General features: G+C 43.0%; 1 protein-coding gene across 1 annotated transcript; it reads right to left on the bottom strand.

Moving 5' to 3' along the window:
* Positions 1 to 189: 189 nt before the first annotated feature.
* On the bottom strand, positions 190 to 27345 carry VRK2 (vaccinia related kinase 2). Its single transcript, XM_008944427.1, has 10 exons — positions 27266 to 27345; positions 27020 to 27128; positions 26142 to 26234; positions 18817 to 18949; positions 9679 to 9799; positions 6913 to 6971; positions 5473 to 5630; positions 1348 to 1533; positions 914 to 1078; positions 190 to 261 (listed from the first exon to the last, which is right to left on the bottom strand). The coding sequence occupies exons 1-10, from the start codon at positions 27340 to 27342 to the stop codon at positions 190 to 192; spliced, it is 1173 nt and encodes a 390-aa protein (XP_008942675.1). The 5' UTR covers positions 27343 to 27345.
* Between the last annotated feature and the right edge of the window lie 494 nt (positions 27346 to 27839).

The raw sequence follows: 27839 nt of genomic DNA, 5'->3' as shown, positions 1-27839 counted from the left end.
TATAAGTTAAATTTTATACCTGAAGATCAGGAAATACCACTGGAACATCATCTTACTACAAAGTTGTATTTGGTAATTTGAGTAAATGTTGTGCCCGGGCTCCAGAGACTTTTCAGACTCTGTCTACCTCGCTATCAGCCAAAACATCTCCAAAGTTTGTTCTGCTCACCACTTTCCTGCCTGATGCTCTCAGGTACAGCTGTGCTTTTTCTGCTTCTCTCTCCTAGCTTCTACCCGAGTCTCCCGGCAGTGCTCAGCAGACTGCTTAAAGCAAAGGATTGTGGATTAATAATGATGAAGCTATCTACATTTTGTATTAGAAACTGCTCTCATTTAACATGTTATTTTTCTATATGAAAACAAACCAAGGTAGAATCTCTTAGTTAAAAATACACTTAAACTCAATGGAAAAGGAGCACAGTGTGATTGCTAAGATGTACTTGATTCTGCATTATTTTTACTAAAACCTTGATTAATTTTTTCATCGATTTTTTCACGTACAGCTGAAGAGTAAGACTGAATTACCAAGAATATTGGAGGTGAGTTAGTTAACGACTAAAATCCTCAGATTAAAAAGTCAGAATTTAAAAATTTCAAGTTTCCTACTGCGCAGAAAAGGAAACTACTGAAGTTTCCACCAAGAAAACACAGAGTCCACAGAGGGAGACTTATTTCCCAGCACTTCTGCACCCTGGTGCAGTGCTCAGTGTTGTGCTTTAAACCAAGCAACAAAAACACTGGGGCGGCAGTCTGCTAATAGTACAACCAAGCAACTACACACATCTCATTTACATACATTTAGTTAAGCTTTGTGGTGCTGGGAGGGGTTTATTTTAAACCCTTATTTTCAGAAAAGCCTGGTTTTCTTCCCCAGGGTGCCATGACTGTTGTAAGGTAACTCCAAAATCCTCACCTGTCGTGGGTGCTCCGGGTCCTGCACCTTGGTGTAAAGTGGGAGTGGCTTCTCTTCAGCCTGGCGCTGCCGGCGTGTGCCCCGGGCACGGGGCCTGCTGGGGCACTGGGCTTCCTCCTCTGCCACCCTGCCGGGCCTCTGTGCCACCGGGGGGCAGTGACCCCGCTCCTGTCCAGGCACTAACTCTGGATGCTGAGGAGAATTCAGGAACGTTCAGCATTACCACAGGTGCCACTCCTTGGGCCTGTCAGGGCCCTGTCTGCACCTACCCCCCAGGCTTACAATAACCCCTCAGTTTTCTCTTTGGAATAACACCAGCCAGACAGCACGTGCCAGCTTGTGGCTTTTTTCTCTTCCTTGCCCACCCCAGAAGGTGGACGTTGAGTTAACAGAGCAGGCAGACTCCCAGGGGACACCACCTACTACTGCACCACCCAGGCCCTCACCTGCTGAGGCTCTGTCTGCTGAAGCATCCTGTTCAATTTATTTGGCTTGTTTTCATCCTGGAGCTGCTTGCTCGTTACCCCTGCACAGGCTTTGTTTTGACAGACATATTCTTCCCCTTCCACCTTTCTTTGCTTCCGCTGAGCTGGTTTGGGCATGGGCTTTGGCAGGTGAACCTGTTGAGGCACAGGGAAAAGAAGTCAGTATTCCAAAAAGAAACATGTCCCACCTTCAGTACCAAGGACACAGAGTGGGAGTGAGGGTTTTTTCTTTCTCAAAAGAACTGTTTTCAGGATTTTCCTTTTCAATAAACCTCACCCTCACACAGTACAAAGTTGGAGCTCTGCTGTAGTTGGGAAGTGTGCTGTAAAATAAAGGCAAGTTGTAGATTTCAAAACATTCACTAATACCATTTATTGGGAAAGCTGCCAAAAAGTCACTGCTCTGTCACCAAGCAGAGCCCAGTTCATGGCACTGCAGGGAGTCAAACTCCCTACAGACTCACCAGGGCCTCTGACCTGGGGGTCTACATTTAAGAGTTAAGGTTTATATTGTTTTACAGCCTTCTAAAATATAAATGGTTGGGAAAGCTGCCAAAAAGTCACTGCTCTGTCACCAAGCAGAGCCCAGTTCATGGCACTGCAGGGGGTCAAACTCCCTACAGACACTCACCAGGGCCTCTGGCCCGGGGGTCTACATTTGAGTTAAAGCTTATATTGTTTTACAGCCTTCTAAAGTATAAATGGGGGAAGAGATGGTGAAGAACTGTAGGAATGAATGCACGTTTTCTCCAGTGCAGATCGAAGCAGGAAGCACCAAGTGATGTCTGCTTTTGGCTTTTGGAGCTTGGAAGACAAACGTAGCCAAAACACAGGCTGCATGCCACATGCCTTTGGTACTTCTGGCACACTAATGGCTTGCTAACTGCAACGCTTGCATATGGGCCTGGATGCAGCAGCTGTATCTAAAAAGGAAATAATGGGCTTCTGTTTTATCCTGCAAATTAAATATGGACTGGGGATGGAAACTGCACAACCTGAACACCAGTGGAAGCGCCAGCAGGTGCCTCCTATGCTGCTTAACCCAAAACCTGTTAAGAACATACACCGTGGCTCTGCTCTGTGAAATTCTTAACATTGAGAAGGGTAAAGGGGTAGCTGAACAACTGAAACAGTTTCCAGCAGGCCCCTGGAGACAGAACACCAACAGAGGTGCCCACCACACAGGAGCTGTTTCTCTTCTTCACAGCTCACTCTGGTCTCTTCACTTCACTGACTACCTCACTTTCCAAACAGGACACACAGCACTTGGGAAAATATTCCTTTTATGCCTAACAATCACCATATTCCACTCTAATAAAGATTGCAGGTTGATATTGATGTAATTATGCCTTAATATGCAATGTACAAAAGGCAGGGAGTCGTCAGCTGGGCTCACCATGCTTCATTTGGCCCCAATGCTCAGTCCTTTCACTGCAGGTGAGAACTGGAAAATATTTACCTGGCGCCAAAAACCATGGGAAACAACTCTGAGAATTAACACAATTAATATTCTATCACCTACGTTTGGTGTGCAATTAAAACAAAGAACCAGGCTGTAGCCACTGCTCTGTTATTATGCACCTTCTGCAGCGACTCCTCCTCACATCATCCAGGAGCTAGTGTGGCACAATCCTCTTACTGGTCCCTACAGATGTTTACTGGTCTTCAGAAGGGGATTAACCCCAAATCCCCTCTTCCCTGGGCACCAGACTGGCACGGGTGGGATCACAGGTCATCTGCAGTCAGGCCCTGCTCACAAGCAGGACGTGAGGAGCCAGTGGGTTGTTTGTAGTGGCTCCCACTATTCTCAGGTTGCCTCTTTAATGGGAGAAGTGTTTGGTGAATAAAAGGAGAGGTGGGAAGGGAATGCAGAGAGGAAAAGAGCCAGGCCTGGGATAACTACAGACAGTGCTGTCAGGAGATCAGTGGCAAGTGCCCACCTGTCAGCCAACACTTTGTCAGGGCCAGAGCACCAAAGTGCACCAGGCCTTGGCTATCCTCCACAGCCAGTAACTACAGACAGAAACCCCAGATTTTCTGAAAATAACAGTAAATTTAGAGAAAGTTCAATTACTTGCACTCTCTACTAGTTTTTCAGTGCTCTTGAAGTCCTCTGAATAACCCTAGATATTTCTGCAGCTGTTTTGCAGGGAACATTGCAGGAAACTTGCACATGTAAGCAGCAGAACTGGCTGAAGGAATGTACTCCAGTCACAAACAGGTGATCACTGGAGCAGTGCTCAGCATTCTCACTGTTCCAAGCAGCAAGACACTCCACATGAAAAATTTCTCTGAAAAAGTGATGACAGGTGCCAAGATTTAGTAATCTGCAGACACACTCTCATTCTCTGATCTTGTTCCTGGCCATCAAAACCAATCTTGTGGAGTCCTACAGCCCAAGAGTGGTGATAACTGGTGCTCCTCACCCACAGGCTCCTCAGCAGGGTGCCAACAGGAGTGTTCCAGCAGCTCTCACAGCTGGCCAGGGCAGGACCAGCCCTTACACCAGCACAGCACCAAGCCTTAGGCCAGGCAATCAGAGCAAAATAGATTTACTCTTCACTGTCTGATGCTGAGAAATCGAAGACTTTTGCCAACCAGAGATCTGACAGGATCAGCTGGAGATCAGTTAACAGCTACCTCATCTTTCCATTCAGCTCAAAAAAAAAAAACACTTAAAAAAGCTTCACAAATCAGCGAGGACAAATCAGTCACCATCACAGCGAGAGAAATGCTGTCCCCCAAACAGCTTCTGGTCCTGCTAAAAGAAAAATAAAGTGATAAACCCAGAGAAGTCAGTGAAATTGTTAAAATAGGGATCTGTAATTACCCAGATCAAAACCCAGTGCCTCTTTATTAAACATGAACTTTTGTGCTGCCTCCTGCAATACGTAAATAGTGCTGACAATTGGTTTGTGAGGCACTTGCTACAATAAAATGTAATTGTATCATGAGAGAAAGGTGACAATCAGGAGATCATGAAAAAATTACATATTCTCACTGGTGGTTAATTAGCCATGCAAAACCCCCTCAAACAGATATTCTCTTCTATTAGGAATGATTACTATGCAGGCCTACAGATGTCAATACCACAGTCATTCAAATACTTCTTTCCCTACTAATTGAAGGTTGTAAAGCTCTGGTGCCAAGGTTTTGCTTCCAAAGAGCTAATTTATGACTAGAAGGATATTTTATGTCTTCAGTTGCAGCAGCTACAAAACTCAGCAAATCAGAACCATCTGTGCACTGATACTTGAATCACCATTCATCTAGCAGCCTATCAGTCACATTAGTTTGCATCCTGCATTCTTGGCTCACGTACACTTGTGATGGTCCAAAGTTCACCAGAAATATTCAAAAGGAAGGGTACCCTGACCCTGCCTCACTGCACACACCCCCCAGACAGGGACAGGGCTTCTGCATCCAGGCAGCTTGCAGGCAGAGGGATGATGGGACTGACATTTCCCAGCAAGTCCCCTACAACTGCTAACTACCTTAATCTCCACTGATCAAAACACAGCTTTATTAACTTTAGGTTCAAACTTAAAAGTGCAAAAGGAAAACATAACACCATAGGTGTCAGTTCTAGAATTCTGTGTGAATGCACCAGAGTTAAAGCCCAGAACAATACCTCCTCCACGTCAGGGGCTGCAGCAGCATAAAGGCAAATGACAAAGAGCTCTTTCAAAGAGAGAAAATGAATTAAATGCTTTCACTAATAAAGGTAACTCTGCCTTTCATCTGGGCCGAAGGAAAAACCTGGCATGAGGGCTCCTCTTCAAGATGTTGGTGAACAAAGTCCTTGACTTCCCTGTTCTCCTGACACTGAATCCCTCTCAGAGCCACCGCTTTGAAGCCAGAGGCTGGAGGTCAAAAGGCCTCGTGGCAGCTCTTCCTCCTTAAGGGTTCACGTCCTACCTCTTAGCCAAGCCAGGGGAAACAGGAACTAACAAACATGGTGCAGCTAAGGCAGAGCTGCTGCATCAGCCTGGTTTTGAGCTCTTGAGCTGTTTGCTCCTCTCCAGAGGAGGCAGCAGTGGCAGAGGGGAGGTCAGGGGTGCTCCCAGGACTCACCGCACGGGGATTCCGCACGGCGGAGAACTCCAGAGCCCCGTCATAGAGGGTTCCACTGGCCTCCAGCCCAGCCAGCAGCATCTTCTTCAGCACTTGATACTTCGGCTTCTCATCGTAAGCTAAGCCAGAAACACACACCAAGAACTTGGACAGTTCACCTGCAGGGGAGATTTTAATGTGAATTTCACTTAGTGCAGACCTAGAAAGAATTTAATCCCACAATGGGTGCCAATCCTACATTGCCAAACAAGATGCCACAAGTTCAGCTGAAGACACACTCAGAACTTACAGCAGCTTGTCTTTTTGAGCTGAGAAAAGGAATACCCAGACTACTTCACTGACAAATATTGACAGTTCTGTGTAACAGGCATTTTATATTTTATAGATCATAGCACCCCTTTAAATATTAACTACTCTCAACTAACTATTTTCATCTGCATAGATATTATACTTTGGAGAAAAGCAACTTTGTTTTTACTTCTAATACTCAGATATTGGTGTTGAGATTACATCCTAAAACAGTCTAAGAGCAGCATTATTTTGCTACCATTATTGAGTGGTTCTAGAAACAGGGAAATCACTGAATGGGCAGAAAAAATGCTACTAGGAAAAACACATGGTAAGCACCAAACTTTTCTTCCAGTTGAAGACCCAAGTGTATCCTAAAACTAGAGTACTACGCCAGATATTAGCATCTGGTGAAATCCCAGAAGTCAGGATTTATTAAATATGTATACACATTGTGAATATATTTCATGTAATAGATGATGCATTCCAATAATTCCAGTGCAGAAATGCTACGAAAAGAAGGAATAAATCAAAAATAGATACTGACTTCTGAAGGCAGTTTGGTGTTTTCCCTGGGTTACTTTTGTATTTCAGTGAAGGAAGAAACATCTGACCAAGAGAAAGCATCCACTCATTTGCTGTTCCAGGCTCTGCAGACCAAGCAATAAACCTTTTGTGGACAGTTGGTTTCCATTTGCATACTAACAGGTGCTTTTGTTTCTGCCAGTCACTGCAGCCTCACACCCGGGTTACACCTGGCCAAGATCCTTCATGTCACACATCACAGATGAGACTGATCAACATCTTAACACTGGGGTTGAGAGTTTAGGCCTCGGTGTCTATTTTATCTCCTTCCTACTTGTCAATGGGATGGATAATGCAGAAAGCAGCAGAGGAAAGAGTCCCTGCAATCAAAGCATTCAGTACCCCCAGCACCCCACAGCAGAAAGCATCAGGAGCTGGTTATTGCAGTCACCAGCACTTGACAGCGTCCAGAAGTTTACCTCCTCCCTCAACATTTGAAATGGAAAGACCTAGTTAGACTTGCATGACTTTTCCTCACCTTCTGCTTCCCCCAAACAGAGGAAGACATTTAAGTGCTTCTTGTAACAGGCTAGAGAGCTCTGTGGTACACAGTGCAAGCACACTTACTACAGCTCCTTCCAGAAGGATCCCATTCCAGCACCGACTCTGGGAGCTCGTCCATAAGTCTGCAACAACATGAAAGTGCAACAATTTAATGTGGTTTCAGAGCAGGTGATTCTTCATTTGGGATTTAGGAAGACAGCAAGTCTCAATTCCAAAGGGAGTGGACCTCCGGGAGAGCTAATGATTCACAGTACTGCTTCTAAACCAAAATCTCCTCTTGCCAGCTACATTTTTAACCCTTTGGAGACTGCTGATTTCACCCAGACCAGGCTTACAGCTAAGCCTGCACTTTAAGTTTTTCTTTGCAGATGTTTTAACCTTGCCAATAAGAAAAATCCTTTGAGCTGGAATGGCTTGTTCTGATCTCAGCTTCATGATTAATATCTGTATTCTGGAATTTAAGTAGTTCTGGCCTGCCTACTGGTCATCAGGTAGCACCAGGTTCTCTCTGCCACACAGCTCGTGGGCAGCAGGGTCATGGCTGTCAAAGTTACAAGCAGGCTGGGCAGAGAAAGGGGCAGAGGGAGGTTAAACCACCTCAAGCCCCTTGCACTTCACAAACTGAAGGGCAGGGCCACAGATGTACTTTCTATCCAGAAACAAAGGACACTGGAGCTCAGAATAAAACATACCCTAAAAAGGGATGCAGGAACACCAAGAGGGAGGTTAAACCACCTCAAGCCCCTTGCACTTCACAAACTGAAGGGCAGGGCCACAGATGTATTTTCTATCCAGAACCAGCAAAGGACACTGGAGCTCAGAATCAAACATACCCTAAAAAGGGATGCAGTAACACCAGCTCCCATCTTTTGTGGGCATGAACCAGGAGGATCTCCTGGCACCTGCAGGGAGCTGCACAAGCCCCTTTGCCCCCAGCAAGTGAAATCTGCTACAAACCCCTTTGCCCCCAGCAAGTGAAATCTGCTGGTTCAGTCTCACTGTCAATACTCTTCAAGGGTCCCTTTAGTTTATTTGTTCATTTATAAGAGCCATAAAGCTCCACCAATGAGCAGCAGGATGTGTTCCCACATGCAGAAAGCCAGGATGTACAGGCCAGCCATCCTCCAGTCACTCATCTGTTGTTTAGGATCAGAAACAAGCGTTTCAATTTGGCAGAAATGAAACATTTAAACAGAAATGTATTCCTGTATGTCTCAAATTCCAATTCAAATGGAGCCTCTCCTCCAATTATGGTGTGGCACAACCACTTCTAAACTCACATCTACCACCAGTCCTCAAATACCTCCAAAGCTTTGGCACAGCTGCCCCATTGTCCCAGCACCACTGAGAGGAAAGGCCAAGAAACTGCAGTGAAGGGATGGGAGGACAGGACAAATGGTGAGCAGCAGAGCTGGAGGTCCTGCCCTGGCTCCTGCCTCTCCACTGCACCCCAACCTTCCAGGCCCAGCCATCACACAGGCTCTGCAGCAAAGGACTGGCACACTCAGAAGTGGTTCAGTTGTGCTGCTTAATGTACTTATCCAGTTGCTTACAAGTTAATATGTGCATATATCTGGGTTGTCTACTTCTGGCCTTCTTAAACAGCAGAGGCACTGAAAATTCAGCTAAATAAAAGGGGACAACCTGGGCAAGTCACCTAATACCACAAATGCAATTCATTTGACTGACAGGATATTTCTGATAAATGGAATCTGCATCATTTTCTGTGCATTTCCTCACAGCATCTGTTTGCTTGGCACCTTGAAGAAGCTAGGAATCCAAGGGTTAACTGCAAGGGAAGAATTAAGTGAAGCAGCTTGATTGATTAAATTGATTTAACATTGAATTGTATAAGTGTTACCTTGCAGGGGGCTGTGTAATGATCAGAACTTCTAAAGGAGAAATATTAAACATAACATGGGATGTCAACATTTACAGATGCAATCTGTATTATCCACAGGCTGCAGACTAACCTCTCTCTCTGCTGAGAGCCCATGCCACACTGCATTTGCAGATTGATTTCTGTGGATCAGCTATCCCTATTGTGTACCTCTGTTGTGACTTGCCCTACTTAAAAGTTTGCTGCCTTCTCCAATTGTGATGTTATGTTTCTGGGTAACTACTGTATAGCCTTCCACAGGCTACACTGTACCACATGCAATTAACTCTCTCAAGTCCCAACTGTGAAAGCAGAGAAAGAAAACACTAATACACTCTGCTGCTTTAGTAAGCTCTAAATGAGTCACGCTGGGAAAAAGGAGAGATTTTAATCAACTTCCTTAGTATTCTGGTATTTAATTGTTTGTAATGGCAGTAGGCTTATAGAACATGGAAAAACCTGCATAAAAACAGCTGAAAAATAGTCTCATACAGAAAGTGAAATAAATAAAATGCACATGTGGAAAAACTTCCAAGAGATGTCTCTACAAAGCACCCGTGAAGTTTAATGGGAAGACACAACAACCTTCTGTGTGTGCAATAAGGCCTCCACTAAGTCACAAGTGTTTGCCTTGGAAAAAAAATATGAAAAAAATACACAGCAGACAAAATGACTGTGTGCTGTGCATTTGGATTTGCCTCCTCTCTACAGTAGTACACACAGAAACACGTGGAAGAGGATATATATGCACAGAGTGCACATTCTGAACTGCTTCTAACATCTCCCTTAATTAAGGAAAATTGTTTTAGCTTTCTTGTAAGGTGCTATTCTACAGCATGCAGAGCTGTGTCCTCCAGGCCTGTCTGGGTAAGTGAGGAGGACCTTGCAGGGCTCCGAGGTGGTGATGTGTGTGCACATGTGTACATGTGTGTGTGTGGCTGCATTTTTACTTTGTTTTTGCAGTCTGGACAGCTACAGGGTCCTTCAGGTTCTGTTCCCAGGGCAGCTTCCCACACAACCATTGCAGCATGCAGTAGCCAAGGATTTCAAGGTCACCTCGTCTGGATGGGGCTAAAATGTGGGAAGGGAGGGGGGAAGAGGGGAAAAAAAAAAGAAAAAAAAAAGATAAAGAATAAGAACTTCTTCTTAAGAAATAGAAAAGACTTTGATTGAACTAGTGTTGATGAAATATGAAAGAGCCAAATGGGCAGAGTGTTTTGTTTGTTCAGCTGTAGGGGACCTCAGCCGCCCGGCGTTTGGCCACAGTCCACAGACAGGCAGTGACTTGTTACTGCTCAAGTAAGGGTCAGTTTCCTCACCTCCTCCAACTTCATCCTTCCTCAGTCTGGCCTGTCACATGGACTTGATCCCCATGGCCTCTGACATGATCCAGACAGCCCATAACCCAGTACCAACACTTTCTCAAAGAGCCAAGCAGTAAAACAAAGAAATAAATGTCTGCTGCTAAATTGCTAACACATGTTCCAGGAAGTCCATGGGGTCCACATTGGTCATGCAGGGACCCTGTGAGTGCAGACTAAACACTGATGGCCTTTCCTGTTCTCCTGCTGAGCTATGTGAACCTGAAGATATGACAAAACTGCCATCTAGTGTACACTCACACACCACCAGCTCTGCTCACAAGCACCACGAGCCCTTCGTTCAGTCACACCCCAAGGTAAAACACTTGCTGCTCAGCAAGCCCTCTCTAATGATGGCCTTTCCTGTTCTCCTGCTGAGCTATGTGAACCTGAAGATATGACAAAACTGCCATCTAGTGTACACTCACACACCACCAGCTCTGCTCACAAGCACCACGAGCCCTTCGTTCAGTCACACCCCAAGGTAAAACACTCAGCAAGTCCTCTCTAAACTTACCCTTACTGCTTCCAAAAATGAACCTACTGCAGGCACAACTTCCTCTCACTCTGCACACCCCAAACAGATTAACTACAGAAGATAAACACAGTAGATGTAATTCATTCAAAAATTAACCTTATCCCCAAACATCTTCTATGCAGGAAAACAGGTAACTGAAGCTGATCTATAGATTGACTTTTCTAAGAGAGAGAGGGAGGGGAAAAGGTGCAATGCTGCTAGAACTGATACTGCTTGCTGCTACTCAGAGGAAACCAAACCTGAGAAAACTGAACAAGCAATAATTCTTTGTACACATTTGATTTGCAGCCTACAGTTTGCAAGTCAAGACCACGTGGAATCTGCAAAACTGCAAACTGTTAATCATGATTAAAGACAGGCAGATGTAGGAGTTCAATTTATGCTTTTCCAAAATGAATTTTCACTTTCCAGGAAGGAAAGAAGATTTCAGATTTGTTACCTTTTTGCCTAGTGTAAAGACTAGTAGTCGAGCACGGTGCTGCTAATCCAGCTGTAAACAGATATCACATTTTATGGGCATTCATTAAATAAATTCCAGAAAGTCACTTGGCAAACTTATCTTTTCATTGAAAAAGTCATCTGCTAAAAGCTACAGTGCCAACAGATCATCACTGTGCCTTGTAACATGGCTGTAAAAGCAGCAGCTTTGCTCTGGTGCCTTCTCTCTCAGCTGCTATTAGACATGGGGATTATTAAAGGCCCCTCAATCTAACAGAATCTACACCATCCCCTGGGCCTCGTTTGTTTCCTGCCCTGAATTCAGCAGCCTCCTAATGCAAGACTTGGCTCTTGTATTAAAATAAAAACACAATCTCTACCACTTGCTGTTCTGTAGTGATTTCTTCAGCCATAAATCTGCTGTTAAGTGTGGAACAATTCCACTGGTGCCCATGCATTCACAACTCCTTTTGCCATGATGGCAGTTCCAGGTTCCCACCACGTGCCCCAGCCTGTTTGACTGGGGATCCTCTGATAGTCACACAATGCTCTTCTGACACCTCCCTGTGGAAGATGGGCTACAGGAAGTGGCTTTTTGAGGAAAAAATTGTCAAAATTACACTGGGCTGCTTTTTTCCACTGAGGGACTAATGGATATGACCCTGGAAATAATGCTGAATCAATTAGATTGCATAAGCTCACAATGATAACTTGTTTTCTCAGAAAACAGTCCCCAGAGAGTAAAGTTTACTCCACCACTAGCAGTCTGGTTAGTGACACCACGATTAACATGAGGGCAAAGCCACCACAAACAGGGAGACTTAATCTTTAATAAATTAATATTATCTATGAACAGTGGAATAATTAGATTTTCACCTCAAATAAAATCCTGATCCATGAATTTCAACTGTGTTTACTTGCAAAAAAATCTGTTAATACAATTGGAGAGTACAAGAATCTTGATAAATATCAACTGAGAGAAGTAAATCTGGCTTCATTTTAAATGTGATAGCCATCCAAAAATGAAATGATTCTGCTTGATGACTTGCCACTGTTACAAGAGCATATATTCAAAATTTTTAAATCAAATTTTTACTTCTCAGTAGACTAAAAACTTGTTGGCTGTTATTTTTTTCATCATTCCTTCTTTTTAATAGATATTTGATTTCTGCTTTTTCTATTAACCAGGAATTTTTTATTATTACTTCAGTCTCCTATAAAATACTATTTAATGGGAAGATGTTGGTGATATTTTATTTCACAATATTTTTTATAGTTTAAGTTCTTAATTTGAAGATTTAAGGCCTGATTCTGTCCTCACTCCTACCAAGATAAATCAGGAACAACTTCACTCAAGCTAATGAATTAACAGCCATGTCAATGAAATCAGAGTCAGGCCATAAGTTTTACAGACACCACTAACACACACTCAACATGCAGGCATGGGGTTCAACAATAACTCAGAAGAGTCAAACTGAAACAATTCTCCCTGAAAAAAATATTACTATTTCAAAACAGATGATAAATGATATCACACTGCCCACAATATGCTCTCAAAACTACACTGCTCTCAAGAACTCATCTGAAACCCACACAAAAAATGGGAGTTTTCCTCACTGGCCCTTATTAAGTTAACTTTCTCAAGCCTTTTGTAAATATTTAGGAGACTAACAAGTGATAGATGAAATTCAATTATTTTTAATTAGCACTGTTACATTATAATTCCACCACTAGCGCTGCTTTAGATTGGAAACTTTTCATAAAAAGGATCATTTTAGTTGCTCATAGTGCATCTTGGTGCAGTGGAACCTGCAGCTCTCACTGGCATCACAGCATACAAACTCATGTTCCTCCACAAACAGACAGAACTCTTGCCATAGCCATGAATCCCAAAGCCCATACAGGAAAGGAGTGTCAACATGACCATGGAGAAATAGAATTATGTTAGAAAATCATCATCAGGGGATGACATAGGCAGGAGAAAAGATAAAGCTGATAATGAAGTATTGCTTCCCTAAGGTATGGTCAGTCTGAGGAGTTCTCTGCAGCAGGACAGGGACTGAGTAGAGTGGGTGGCTATGAAGAAAAGGTTAGAAGAATACAGTTAAATATAGTGACATTTCTGATAAACATGAAAGTCTGGAGGGCACTCCATACAGTTATCCCAGCAGGGAGGCCAGCAGGGGCCAGGAGCAGTCTCCCCTCCCCTCAAGCTCTGCACCATCACCTTGGCACACTGCTGAAGTGCCTCCTGACAAGAAGCACCCCCAGGGAATGCTGGGGAGAAAAAGGCAGAGCAAGTGGTGCCACCAGAGCTGGAGTCCAGCTCCTCCAGAGCTCACTCAGCCTGGGACACAGCACCGAGCCACGGTCCCACTCCTGAACTCAGCTCCTGCAGCTGCACACTGAGCTGAGCACCACCCAGCCCACAGGGCTCCCTGGGATCCTCACATCTCTCCAGAAGAGCAGAGCTCTCCTCAGCCACCTCCAAACCAGCAGCACACTTCTCTGGTGACCAACAGGATCTACCTGCTGCATCCTCACTTCCACACTTGCTCTGCTGCAGCCCTCACAGATGAGTGCAGCCAGCAGTGGGATTCTCCTCCAGGTATGGAATAATCAAGACTGGTGGGATGGGATGAGCTGAAAGAATGATGAGCTAAAGAGGGCCAGGGTCCTGATGTGGTGGAGAGAAATTTATGTAGTGGGAAGGTTGGAAGATGTGAGGGAACTTCACCATGTGATCTGGGTGGGAGAGAAAGTGGTGGTGGCAAAAGGTGGAGGTACCTGGTCGGAAGCAAAAGGTTCCAGGCTTGCAGTAAGGAGAACATGTGGCAGGAGAGTGGGGACAGGAAGTTTTACTCTTCTTTCACATCTGTGGCAGAAAACAAATCACAAAGGTAAGGGGCTGACAAGTAGGGGCTGGCAGCAGCCGTGAGGTTCACTAACTTTTTGAATTCCTGGTGTAGAGAACAAGAACCAAAATTAAACAGCCAGCTCCCAGCCACACTCATCAGGAGTACTAGGAAGTTGTGGTGCTGATCATCTTAGTTTTGCTGCTTCTGGTCATTGAACATAGGAACCTGTTCAAGTTTTCCTTGCTAAAGCCCAACTCTTCTTTCGCTTACAATGACCTCCTGCCCCCTCTTCTGCTGGGCACACACTTCTAATCCAACACTCAGAAACTAAAACATCTTTTTATTTATCTCCCATTGCAAAGTTCCACCCATTTTTCACCAGACCTGTTATATTTTCCTTTTATTTTTAGGATTTACACTTGTCCTGCACACAGTCTTTGGGAAACACGTATCAAACTGCAGCAAATCAATAATTCATTTGACCAACAAAAAAATCCAGCAGGCTGAATCTTAACTGTACATGGACAGGTGCCAAATAAACCTCTTGATCTAGAGCCATTCAGAGCTCTGTTCTCTGCAAGCCATGCAGGCTCAGAAAAAGTAAGTTTCCAGGCACAGGTGTTTATATTCTTGCACATCCTTCCTCACAAAATTAACCCTGCATATATTCCAGTCAACCCCTGCTTTAAAAGAACAAGAAAAACAGGCCAGCATTGAGCTAGGTTTTTAATATCAGGCAGCAACAGTTCTGTCAGAAGTGGGGAAAACAAGAGCAAGGACTGCAGAGCTTTCCCTGCAGTCAGCCCAGTGCCTCCACTGCCCTGTACAAACTCAGACCTCAGGAAGCATGTTCTGCAGTAACCCCACACGAGGGGCACAAAGAAGTGGTTAGAACGTGGCATCAAGCACAGCAGCAGCTGCCTTCCCCAACAGAGAAGAAAAAAAAACCAAATGCACTCATTTCACCTTGTTTCAAACACAAAACCAGCTCAGAACCTGGTCACCAGCTACAAAAAAAAATAACCAGTGGGTCTCACTGAGGTGAGCATCATCAGACATGCTGCTTATCACTAAGCCTGTCAAAAGTCACCACTATTGTCTAAAGCAGCTTTTACTATTCCAGAAGTTCTGCAAGCATTTCAGCAGGCCCTCTACTCAGTGAAGAGGTGGCAAAACTGCTGCTAATCCCTGTGAAACATTGCTGAAAGAAGAGGAGAATCATCTGGCCATCTATGGCAAACACAAGTGTAAGCAGGAGGGAATTCAACACAGACAGTTCATACTCTTTATGTTCATCAATGGCAGCAAATTAAAACTGGTCTTACGCACTCAATGCACAGGACTGGAGTATTTAAAAAAAACTCAATATGTTAAGCACAGTATATCTCCAGAGAAATTAGGTATTGACTGCATGCCTCAGTGAGTAGAAAATCTACAAAAATCCATAGAAGGCATTGATCCAAATATTACTTTTTAACACTAACTATGTAACAATTTTTTAAACGCACACAGGCTGCAGATATAATTCTCTTTAATTATCAATCAACAAACAAAACTGTAACACTGTTTATACAGTGTGGTCTTTAAAAATGAATACCAGGGATACACTCAAAGACTACACTAAACCAATGCAGTTGTGCATTGTCACATTTGCATCACAATGAAAAGCTTTTAAGTTTAAAGACCTGCTGGTTGCAGTGAGATGCAGCCACCAGATAGAGGAATGCTGATGGTGTGGGTCAGATCCCAGGGCAAAGCCCAGTCCAGGGCCCTGTCTTGGTTCAGAGGGACCTCTAGACATATAGAGGGGATGGAACTGAGGTTGCAGTGGTTATCTGCAGACACCCAACAAGTCTGGACGCCCCCAGGCAGCACCACAGCAGCCTGTGGGGCCCACACACCCTGGGCAGAGCAGAGGTGAGCCAATGAAAGGCAAAAGCAGCATGAAAAGCCAAGACTCGAGGTAGGGCAGCTGCTCCCCCCAGCCTTTCCCAGCTCAGGGGGAATTCCTCTTCAGCTCCAGCACAAAGCCACCAGCAGCACCAGTGTACACCCTCACACACTGAAGTAACCTGAGGCAGCCACCAGCTGCCACACGAATGCCACGTCCAGCTCAGCCTTACCAGAGGCTGTCAGATGAATCTAGACTGATTTTATAACCCAACAGTGTCACCATACAGGGGCCACTGGTGGGAAACTTTCTGTGTCTCAGTGGACTGCACAACTCCACAGAGAGCCTGGGGAATAAAGAGCCATGCAGCTGGGTTAAACTCTCAATTCAAGCAGGGAAACACCAGTGCTGATTTAACCTAGTGGGAAGTGGTTGGCTTTATGCAGGCAGGTCATCAGCTTCGAGCATCGCCAACAGGCACTTCTGAAAGCAACAAATTCATAATTTTCTTTTAAGTTTCAGCATGCACCTCAAATTGCTGTACATATTTCAGGTAGCTCCTTTATGAGCAGGACAAAATGTTCTCATTGGTCTAGCTCCAGACAGCAACTGGTATCACTCAGGGGTTTTGAATTCTGAGATACTTCTGTTGCTACATACATTCAAGAAATGTCCTCTGGAAAGGATCTCATCCACAGCAAATAACATTTAAAAATTAGAACTATATTCCTACAGCACTGAAATAAAAAAATTCTCCACTCTGAAAAATTGGGTAAGACCAGAATGAAGGCTGCCTGTGCAGCTTCAATCTGCCAACACTGAAGCAGCTTTTAAATGCCTCAGAAGAGCACATCACTTGGTACATGAGACTGTGCTGAGGCCCAGTCACAGGTCTGGAGTACAGGAGCCTGCTGAGCACAGAAGCCCTTTGCCCCAGCTGTTGGAAGTCTCTTGGTATCCTGAAACACCTCCACAACTCAGCCTCACCACAAGAGATGAGGGGAACCAGTCGCTGTCTCCAACAGAAGTGGCTCCAGGTTCATGTTTTCCCTGAGATGCTGAGAGACCTGCTGCAAATGGGGAACTCTGGCAGCTTGACCTTAACAAATTCAGGCTGATACAAGGTCACAGCTGAGACATTCCATGTGAATAGTTTGGATTCTCTGGAGCACACCAGATATCACATCATGTTCTGCACGCTTTTCCAGCAGGAGCATGAGAACAATCTGCAGATTTTCTCTTTGCAGCTGAAGCAAACACTTCAGGTGCAAGATGAGGGTAAGCTCCCCCAACCTATCTTTCTGGATATTTTGTTTTCTGCAATACTCCACTTTTCACCCATTCCATCATGGCTTTAGCTGCTTGAGGGAGGTGGGTGACCTAACCCACAGACTGCAAAAGATGACAGCTTAACTCACACTTGCACACGTACACCTTTTGCCACCCAAGTCTGTAAAAGTTCTCTTTCAAACAAAAGGTATTATCTGTCCTATAATCTCATACCCATCAACAGACACCTCTCCACTAGGCCAACTAGCTGCAAATCCCAAATTCTCCAGCTTCCACCCATTCCTCAAACAGCATCCACATCAACCACCACATCACTCACACTACCAGGGAAACCAGCCAGCGCCAGACCTCCAGAAACCCCACTGCATGCTTGGGAGGGCTGGAAGAGCCTGAAACAGATGCCTTCTTCACCACAAAGCATTTCTTAGCAAGTGAAATTGTGCAATTGTCTTAGCAGCAAATGCTTGACAGTCTTATTTCATTTTTCCTAATGACCAGAGTTAAACGACTGCAGGTTTTAACAGCGCCGGCAAATTATCAAGCCCCTCTACATTACATGGTCAATGGTCCTTTTAATAGAAAAAGCAATAATATGCAGTTGTTTGTGCCAACCAAAACTCGTTAGAAAGTATTAGTTTAAGGTAACAGTTCAGCAGCTATTAACAAGCAGGAATTTCTACAGTTATCACTTGTGAGCTGGCAGCAGCAAAACCATTCCTTTTGTTGGAGAAGATGTTGGGAGAGGGGAGCAGAGGGGAGAAGAGGGGAAGGAAAAGTTAACAAAAACACTGCTGCGGAGCAAGAGTCCAAGTTTTTCAATAATCACCCGTTTTTTTCACTAGCATAACATTAGAATTGACTTTTTGTCTTGCTGACATAGCAACTAAGAAAGTTGTGTTGCATTGACCATATTGATTGTGAACAATGCAGCCATCAGTGGGACTCTGCACCATATATTTTCAATATTGACCTCCCATTCCCTTTTCCATGGCTCCACGGGTCTGCTATTGGATTTGGACTGCAGTGTAATAAACAGCTAAGGTTTAATTAATGGTAAATGAATACAAGACATAGGTTATGACTTTAACTAATTAGGGAATTGTTGAATTAAGTCTGCCTTGGAATGCAAGGCAGTACAATCAATATCCAATAAAAGGACTATGTATGTAATTTACCTGCAAATGTGTTTCCAATACCATCAAAGTGAGTTTAAATAAGTAAGATATATGAAAGGCTACTGGAAAAAGATTTCAAAAAGTTAACACTTGATGACTTCAAAAAAGGTTTTTCTCCTTGCAGAAGGAATGTCATCTGGAAATATCCTCTCATAACACAGATGGTGACACTCAGACAGAGCTCTCCCTAAAGGATGGTGAAGGCTCAAAACATTTTTCCACGACAAGGCAACAGGAGCCAATCTGCCTCTGCAGAGTGGAGGGAGCACAAACCAGTGCTCCCACCAAGAACCAGTTAAGGTTAATGGCAAGCTCCTCATCAGGCACCTTGATCTGCCTTCCAGCACCACAGTTTTAAGCGTGCTGCCTCCCTCCCCCCAGCCTGGAGAAGTGCTCCCAGGTACAAGAAGAGGTCACCACAGGAGGGTCTGATGAACCCTGAGCAATCCCCAGACCACGTCTATTGTGCACATCAGCCCAGGCAGCCTGATTACTCATTCTGTAATCACTCCTCTGAAATAAAAAAAAGCAACCTACCTACTCCCTTGTGGGCATCTATGCTGGTAAACTCTATTGTCCCATTATGGCCCTTCCTAGGATTTTCCTGATACTGTTTGTGGTTCCCATTGGGACAATATCTGTAGGAAAGTCCATAATCTGCAAGATAAACCTGGAAGACATGAACAGACAAATGAATAATGCTTTTGTCCTTTGAAAGTATAACCTTTATAATTAAGTCTTAAGAAACTGATAGGTTAAGGACAGCCTTAGATCTAAATTTTATTAAACCAAATGGTGCCTCAGGATAAAATATGTACAACTGGGGGCTATAACAGCTGCCCTCCCCATTTAAATCCTTCCACTACTCTACTCTGATCTGATTTCAGAGTCGAGCAGAATTTCAGTCTTTTTATTTTGTTTCTAAGCTCTCTCCTCTCCAGGTGGGCATCTAGACACCATAAACTGCAGTATGCCTTTTATGCATCCTCACGCTGCTTATGGGAGCCCTTCCCCTCCTTATACAAACAGGCACAGGGCACTCCTGCTCCCACTCCCCAGCAGCTGAGACTGTGCAATTTTATACCAGCAGTGCAGCTTAAGAGCCAGAGGAAGCTTCCCCCAGCTGGACTGGACACAGGGCTCCAGCACCAGCAAGGATGGTGACCACAGGGCTGCTGGGCATCAGCCCAACCATGTTCTCATCTTTTCCAGTGTCATCGTCAGTGACTCTGTACTGGCCACAACTATTTAAACATGAAGTGTAAGATAAACCAACACAAAACCCACTAGCCCCTGCCCAACTCAGAAAGCAATCTTAGTAAAGCACTCCTGAATTCATAATAAATCTTTTAAAGGCACAGAGCTAGACTTGACTCCCAAGTTACTCTGATTCAAATCCATGGAGCTAAAGCAACCTAAGAGGAAAAAAAACTCATGCCCCCAGTGTTATTGCAGCTGCCCAACTCAGAAAGCAATCTTAGTAAAGCACTCCTGAATTCATAATAATTTTTTTTAAAGGCACAGAGCCAGACTTGACTCCAAGTTACTCTGATCCAAATCCATGGAGGTAAAGCAACATAAGAGGAAAAAAACCTCATGCCCCCAGTGTTATTGCAGCCAGCTCACACACCCAGCCACATTTACCCTTCCATCCTGCCATGGGTGATTTTTTATCCAAGATACTTCACTGTAGCTACCAAAATAACCACTGGGAGGAAGCCCTCTGGTTCTGAACAACATATCTGGGAGATGCATGTTCTTGGGACTTAACTGTGAAAGTATTAACTGCTTTGAACAGTCTCACTCACATTTATGGTATTTGAAGGCTGAAAACAGAACAGTTCAGGAGAGCTGAATTCTACTTTCTGTTCCCCTGCTGCCTTTCAAGACAAACCCAAACACACCATCTGGCTGCTACGCCTGTTTCTCTATAGGCATACTGCAGGCAGTGTTGTAGCCATGTCACTTCTGCCACCCACAGAATTCAGATGAAGGGCACAAGCCCACTCTGTTAAGTTCAGATTAACATTTTCTACCCTCCAGCAGGGCTGGACTTAATACATGCACATGGTCACCCACCACAGTGCAGGTGATGGGCAGGAACCTGCTGAAAGCAGCTGGAATTTAATCACAGTCTGTCCACTCCATGCTCTCCCACAGGTTGTCTTCTCACTCAGCCACTTTCACACTCCCACCCGGCCTTCATCCCTTCCACTGACCAGTTCCTGCATCACGATTGCTTTTTGTATAAATATCCAAGTATGGGACTTGCACTGAAAAAAAGTGCTACAGACTGCTCTTATTTTGCCAAAGGAACCCATCTCTGGGTAAAAGTTAAATCATCTGAAAGCATATAGAGATCATTTCTACTAAATAATATATTATAAAGACAAAGAACAGCTTTCCCTTACTCAAACCTGGGTTTTGTTTCATCTTCAGCTGAAAAACAGTTTATCCTCTCAAAGTCTAAAATAAACTTTTTCTGGTGCTCCCTCGTAATTTAATTATATCCTTCCTGGTAGGGGAAGAACAGACACAAAACCCTCCAGAAAAGGCATTATTTTGTAGCCCATTCTGTTGAACTGCTGATTCCTGTTTGTGCTCCAGGCAGCTTCAAATCCTGGGATGGCTGGGCTCTTGGTTTTACTGTCTCTGCTGCAGGCCCCGTGTTCATTTGGAGCGTGTCAGCTGGGAGGCAGCACTCACCCCCTGCAGGCTGAAGGCTTCTCAGGTTTCCGATGGTGTTTTTCACCTGACAGACTATGCAAACACGGATACAAGATTAAAGGCCCTAGACACGCTTAGAAAATCTGGGACAAGGCACAGACTTTGTTGGGTTGACCAATTTTGTTTCTCCCTGCATTCATTCTCCAGTGTATTCCTGATGCTCTGGTACTTGTCCTAATTGAGCCCAGAGCCAGGGGGAGGGAACTAATTTAAACTGTCCAAACACCAAGTTTTGAGAGACTTTTGCATCCTTTGTGGACTGGGAAAGGAAGAGTGGGATAGAGGTTATACTCTTCCCAGCTTAAGTGGCACCTTTTGGATTTGGCTTGACTATAGATTTCTGACATGTACAGTTGTCCAGATACAATAAGAAGAGATTTCAACTTTTAAAAATTCAGGCTATGCCTTATATTAAAAGAATATCTTAACTGTTAGAAAAACAAAACATCTTTGCCAGCTCTCTGGTTCTGTCTGGGCTGGGAGCCTCCCTTAATGTGACAGACACTCCCATAGGGCAGCCCAGCCTTGGTGGTCTCTAAACTACCTTAACAACTGGGCATCTAGAAAGTAGCCACAAATATTTGCTAGTGAAACTTGAACTATGTCAACAAGTTCCCAGGTATCATGCAGATATGACAGTAACTATGCATTCTTAATCCATTTTTAAGTGACAGATTTGCTTAAAATAGCTTCAGTAGTACCATCAGAAGAGCAGTTTAAAATGTATACCCAAAAAAAGCCTGTAAAAGTGAGGAGTAGCTTTAAGTTATCCTGCCCTCAGTAATAGTGGCAAGACCTGGAAACCAAGAGGCAATCACTTCTTAAAGCCACTCCCATGTGATTGCAACCACATCTGTGATTGCACCCCAGTTGGCTCCAGAAGTTGGTTGTGAGTGTCACTGCTCAGCTTCCTTCTAGCTGAGCCATTTATCAGGTCCACAACTTCCACATCAGATTTTCTCCACAAACAGGCACCTGATGGTAGCCTCTGGAGGCCAAGGCTCTTGGCCACCAGCAAAAAATCAATCCCCCTCAGCTTGTACAAAACCAGCAATACACTGTTACAACCTTGCCACAACCATTATCAGAATGACCACGTTATTTTAAATTATCATTAATTTCATTTCATCAATTCTCATTATAACCCTTTCATCATTAAAAAGATATATAGATTTTTATAGCTAGTTGTCACTTTTTGATAATGTAACACAGCGTGCCCTTCCAAATTTTTAGGGGAAGTTAAATTTGCAGGTTGTTGCAGGTTTATTAAGGGGATAGTAAGGGGGAAAAGAAGAGAAATATTAAAGAATATTGAGAAAACTTAAGTCAGGGTTAGTGTGTGTTTTGATACCATAAATATTTTTCACCTACATGCTTTTTTTAGGTGCAACAAAACAAAGAGAACAAAATGTAGGCAGAGTAAGATAAACACATGAAAGAAGCAAGAGTAACATGGGTGAGGAAGGTGCAGCAGTGAGCTAAGCCTGGAACTGCTGGGTTTACCTGTCTTACACTGCACACTCCTTCCCACACACTGACTTATTTTATCTCACTTGGGTTCAAGTTTGTTTTCACACACCCCAGTCTGCACTAGACTCTGCAGTGCCTGGCACGGTCTGTTATTAATAGATTTTGTTATAGATTAGGAGCCAGATTTCTAAAGCCTTTGCACCTAATTTCATGCAAACATGAATGCACCCATCTTATTCAAGCCAAGAGCCATGCAGGCACAAATAATGATTTACACAGAGAAGCAACCAGCTGTAGATGCAGCAGGCCCCTTGTCCTTTCTGTGCAGGCCTCCCTCACAGTGCTTTAGAGCTGAAGAGTTAAATCTCTGCTAAACATCTCAAATTCTTACAACTTCTATCTGTTATGATACATAACTGCCCCAATCTGGGAAGTCATAAGCCTGGCAGTTTGGATTCTCAGGGTATTCTCTTCACCTTGAGGGACACAGTGGGAGATTCATGGCTGAGAGGGTAACAGTGCAGTGGTTTTCTTGGTCCATTTCCTTTCCTGTGGTTCCATTACTAGGCTTATGTAATGTGCTGTAAATAATTAAGAAGATATCCACTAATAAGAGGCATATTGGTTGCTAATGGCCATGGTGGTGTTGGCTTCAGTTGGACACTACACTACAGGAAGGCTAAAGGTAGACTGAAGTCATTCTAGGCCACAGAAAGCTGGTCTTAGAAGTTAACATTGAGATATTTTTACATTCATTTTTCATTTTCAGTTAGGGTTATCTATGAGAATCTAGACTGACAGTTTTATTCTGTAATTATCTTGTCTAAGAAACATTTAAAATCAAAATGAGAACTAAGGTGAAAATGCAACTAAAATTTACAGCTTAAAAATCTCAACAGGCAACTGCTGGTGCAAATTTTGGTCTGCAGCATTGCAGCATGTCTGCCTGTCTGCTCCAGGGAGGGGGAAGAAAATACTGCAAGGTAATTGTTTTGAAGAGGCATTCTTCCAAACCTCATTTCATTTACTAAGAACTCCTATTTAAGCTCTTGCCTGGTGACCATTTGTCCTTTTTAATAGCATCACAATTTAAATGAGTTTAATGGATTTGCTTTTTTGCCTTTTTTTCTAGAATCTATATTAATAACACTTATTCTGCTTTATCAAGTTACTACTATGCACCAGATTACCTTCAGCTGGCCACAAGACTGAGACAGTGCTTCACCTGCTCTGTAATTGATAGGTCTGATCACTTCCAGTTCCCTTTCAGGCCCCTCAGAGATTCAGGGGCTGTGCACTTCCCTCAGTACATCACTCCTGCTCTGCCAGTCATTGTGCTGGGCCCATGTTCAGAAACATATTGACTAGAGAATTGATCTTTTGACCTGTAACTCACCGAATGGCCTCGCTCTCTTCTGTTGAATAGATGTGCAGCAAGCTGCTCTTTGAGGTCAGTTGATTCTGATCTTCTAACCATTTCTAAACATCATTTGGAGGTCACAGAGTGACAGGACCTTTACTTTATTTGTTTCTCTACCTTGCCACAGAAGGTAGGGGATAGCAGTATGGATTTCACACCTTCTTTCAGAAAGGGGACTGTGATATTTATTGGCCGTGGTGTAAACTTACCAGGTTAATTTACAGAAGAGAGAGAGGGTAGCAGCAGAAAGTCTAACACAGAAAAATGATCTTTTTGGAAACTGCAGGAAGCCAGTGACAAATTTGCACATAAGAGTACATGTGAACAGCCACTAAATGACAAAAAAATGCAAAGTTGAGTATAAAGGTAGACATGCTTTTCTGAATAGAGATTTATGTCTCTTCACCACACCAGAATATGGAAATACATTATTTTTAAGAGTTCAGTTGTGGGTTTCTTCCAAAAACAAGTTTCTAGAATTGAAGAACACTCCCAGTTTATCTTCTCTTAAAATTCTAGACCTCAAAGAGCAAGAACCCACTAGCATAAAATGCCTGACAATTCACCACCAAAAGTGTTAGGTCAAACAGCTCACTGCCAGCAAATATTAGAAATTCTCTCCTCTTAGCTCTTCTGAATTAGAATGTGAACTTTAAAAAATATTATATAGAATAATTTCAGTGGAAAAGAAATTTTACTGAAACAAGATTCTGTGCAAAACCTCTCAGCAGTTACATACACTTGGTACGTGTTCAGCCAGGAGCTACTTAAATAGGAATATCTATTGATTCCTTCCATTTAATAAATACAACTTAAGTTATATTTCCACCTAAAACCTTTGTCCAGCAACTCACAATTACATTATTTTTAATCTGTCAATTATTTTAGTACACATGAAAACAAAACACTAGTGTAGCACAATTTTCATGCAGACACCATGAGAAATAAATCAGAAAATCACCCCACAATATGGCTAATTCAAAAGCAGCTGATCAAAGTCAGCTACATGCCTTAAAATTTTATGATTACTGTAAATGGACACTTTCAAAATAATTTCCATGTGAAAAAAACAGCAGCATATCTTGCTGTCATAAAAATACACAATAGCCAAGACAAAAGAAGTCATTTGAGTTATGTTAATGGGTTTGGGTAGCAGATCGTTTTGCCTCTAAATAGCCTCCTCCTCTGGATTCAGCAGGCTGGTAAACACCATAAACCCAGATTAGGTACTAGCTGCTACCACTGTCTAAAAAAGCATGGCTGTTTTAAACAGCCAGGATAGCTTTCAAACTACGTGCTTTGGAAAGCTGAGAAGTTAAATTTGACTCAACCATTTAACTTGAAACTTGTAAAAAAGCAGATAGATACAGTCCAAGAGCTCAACCCCCAATGGCAGCAAGCTGTTTGCAAGAACAGTTTCCTCATCACTGCAGAGGAAAATTGAAAGCAAAGGAGAAATGTTGCTTACACCTAATTGCATTTTTGAAGTTAGAGATGATCTTTTTTCCTAAATTATATTCTTTTCCAAGAAAAAAAAAAACATACTTAGATTTTTTATTAACTGAAGGGAAAAAAAGAGACGTTGTTAATTGCATTTTTGAAGTTAGAGATGATCTTTTTTCCTAAATTATATTCTTTTCCAAGAAAAAAAACACTTAAACTTTATTAACTGAAGGGAAAAAAAGACGTTGTAAGAGCTTTTGAAGTATGGCAGGATCAGAAGATTTGTTTCAAAACATTTCACCAAAACACTTCAATTTGAAGGCTGGCTTTAGGCTTTAGAGTGTTAGAGAGCAGCAATGTTAACCCTGCTTACCTGTTAGACCCACTACAACAAGCAGAAACTAAGAGTTAGTGGCACAGAAACAATTCATGACAACCTTAGAAAGCTAGAACCTCCCAAGAATGAAAATACAATGGGCCACATCCCTAAACTCTACTAACATACTTAAACTGGCATAATCTAGAACAGCAATTAGGCCCTCTAACTCACCCTTTTGATTAAATTACCCAACCACACCAGTACTCCAGTCAGCAGAGCACAAAGGGAACAAAGCAGAGTTTTGTCCTGCTTCTTTCTCAGACCTTAAGCTCCACAGAGGCACTCTCAGAGCTTTCCTGACAGGACTTGAATGTTCATGCATAAAGTTCCTTTAATATGCAAATTGTTAAAGTAGAATGTACATAAAACTATTAAAAAGTAATAAAAACATGAGTAGCAGTGTAGATAAGTAAAGATGCTTACCTCGTGTGGATTGCTGTAGCCCAAAAGGAGATTTGCTGCTTTAATGTCACCATGAACATACTCATTTTCATGTATATATTCCAAAGTATCCAACTAGGAAACAATTTAAAACAGAAAACATCATCTCTACTCTGTCCCTAACACAACCACCAGATATTTCTCACTTACACAGTGAAATCAAGGGCTACACAGACAGAGCTGACAAATATGGTTTGAGATAGGGCATCCTCCTCCTTCAGCTCCTCACTGAGGTACAACAGCTCTGATGCACATTCCAGTGCTCCCTGAAAAAATTTTTCCTTTATTCTCAGAGTTCCTTGTCCTGCAAGTCATGACCAGTGCCTCTACTGCATCTGCTGTGTACTGTTCAGTAAGAGCAGCCTGTGACACCACGCCTGGTGTGACCAAGGAGCAGCTACACAATCTTCCATTGGCATGTGCCACTCTACACACACTTGAAAACAAAACTGATGTTTGCAGACTGGCCTAATCCTGCCCTGTACAATCAGTGTGCTCAGCAAACAGATGGAAAATTTTGCATTCAGGCATGCAATTGTGAACTTTGACAAATATGGATGTCTAATACAATACCCTTCAGACACTGGGGAAAAAAAATCAATATATGTTAAAGCATATGAGAATAGGCTTACACATCTCATTCTAGACACACATGTTGAAGTGCCCAGCCTATGTTTTAACCTATTAGAAAAAATTCTGGTTTGAGCCCACCAATTACCACTCTGCAGGGGCCTTGATCTCATACTCATTGTATTTAAAAAAACTCCAGAGCTACCTATAAGGACTATATTAGAAAAGTAATTTTCTAGTTGAACTCAGCAAGTTCAGGACACAGCAATTTCCTCTCTCTGTGTACATACCATTCGTGCCCCAAGCTGCAGAACAGTCTCCTTTTTAAATCTGCTTCCACAATCTTCAAAGATTCTTTGAAGGTCTTCCCCCAGTCTCTCCATGACCATGAATCTATAGCTATCAGGAAACAGATAAACAACAGAAATCCCTAAGACAAGACTGCAAGTTTGTGTCAGAAGGAAAAGATTTATCTCCATTTTATTGAAAATGGATCTTCAATCAATTTGAGGCTTAATTACAATTCATTTTATTACCTTTTCCCCTTGTACTCAGCCAAGCCTGATCCCCAAAACACTGGAATCCCTAAACATCTTAATTTTTTGAGATTCATCCATTTTCTTACTGTAATAATAATAAAAAGAAAACATTGGGTTAAGGGTAGCTTGAGAATTTCAAGTTTGGTGTGGGTAATGTTTGGTAGTTTGTGTAGCAAACAGTTGACACCATACTGTACCCTGAAGTTTTCTACATTCTGCAAGAAGTTTTGTTCTAGCAATGTGTTACTTTGTTCCCTTAGAAGGCAAATGAGCAATTACCAAGTCATCTCAAGTCTTTAGGACAGTTCCCATTAATAAATCACATCCATGCTTAAGCCTCTACAGAATCAAGTGCCTTGATGACTACTACAACCTGTGATGATTACACACACTGAAATAGTTACTAGCAGAAATATGGTCACCAATTAATCCACGTAGTGCCTCTGTTCCAAAGCCAGCCTCCCTCTGCAGTCCATTCCTTGTTGTGCACTCTGAAACATGCATGTAATAAATTTGGTACACTCCTGTTCTCCTTTCTGATCAGGAAGGACAAGGCTGACACTCAGGTGAA

Source organism: Merops nubicus, unplaced genomic scaffold (assembly GCF_000691845.1).
Source record: "Merops nubicus isolate BGI_N331 unplaced genomic scaffold, ASM69184v1 scaffold21547, whole genome shotgun sequence".
NCBI lineage: Eukaryota > Metazoa > Chordata > Aves > Coraciiformes > Meropidae > Merops > Merops nubicus.
Note: the sequence above shows the minus strand (reverse complement) of the source record. Positions and strands in the feature narration are given on the sequence as shown.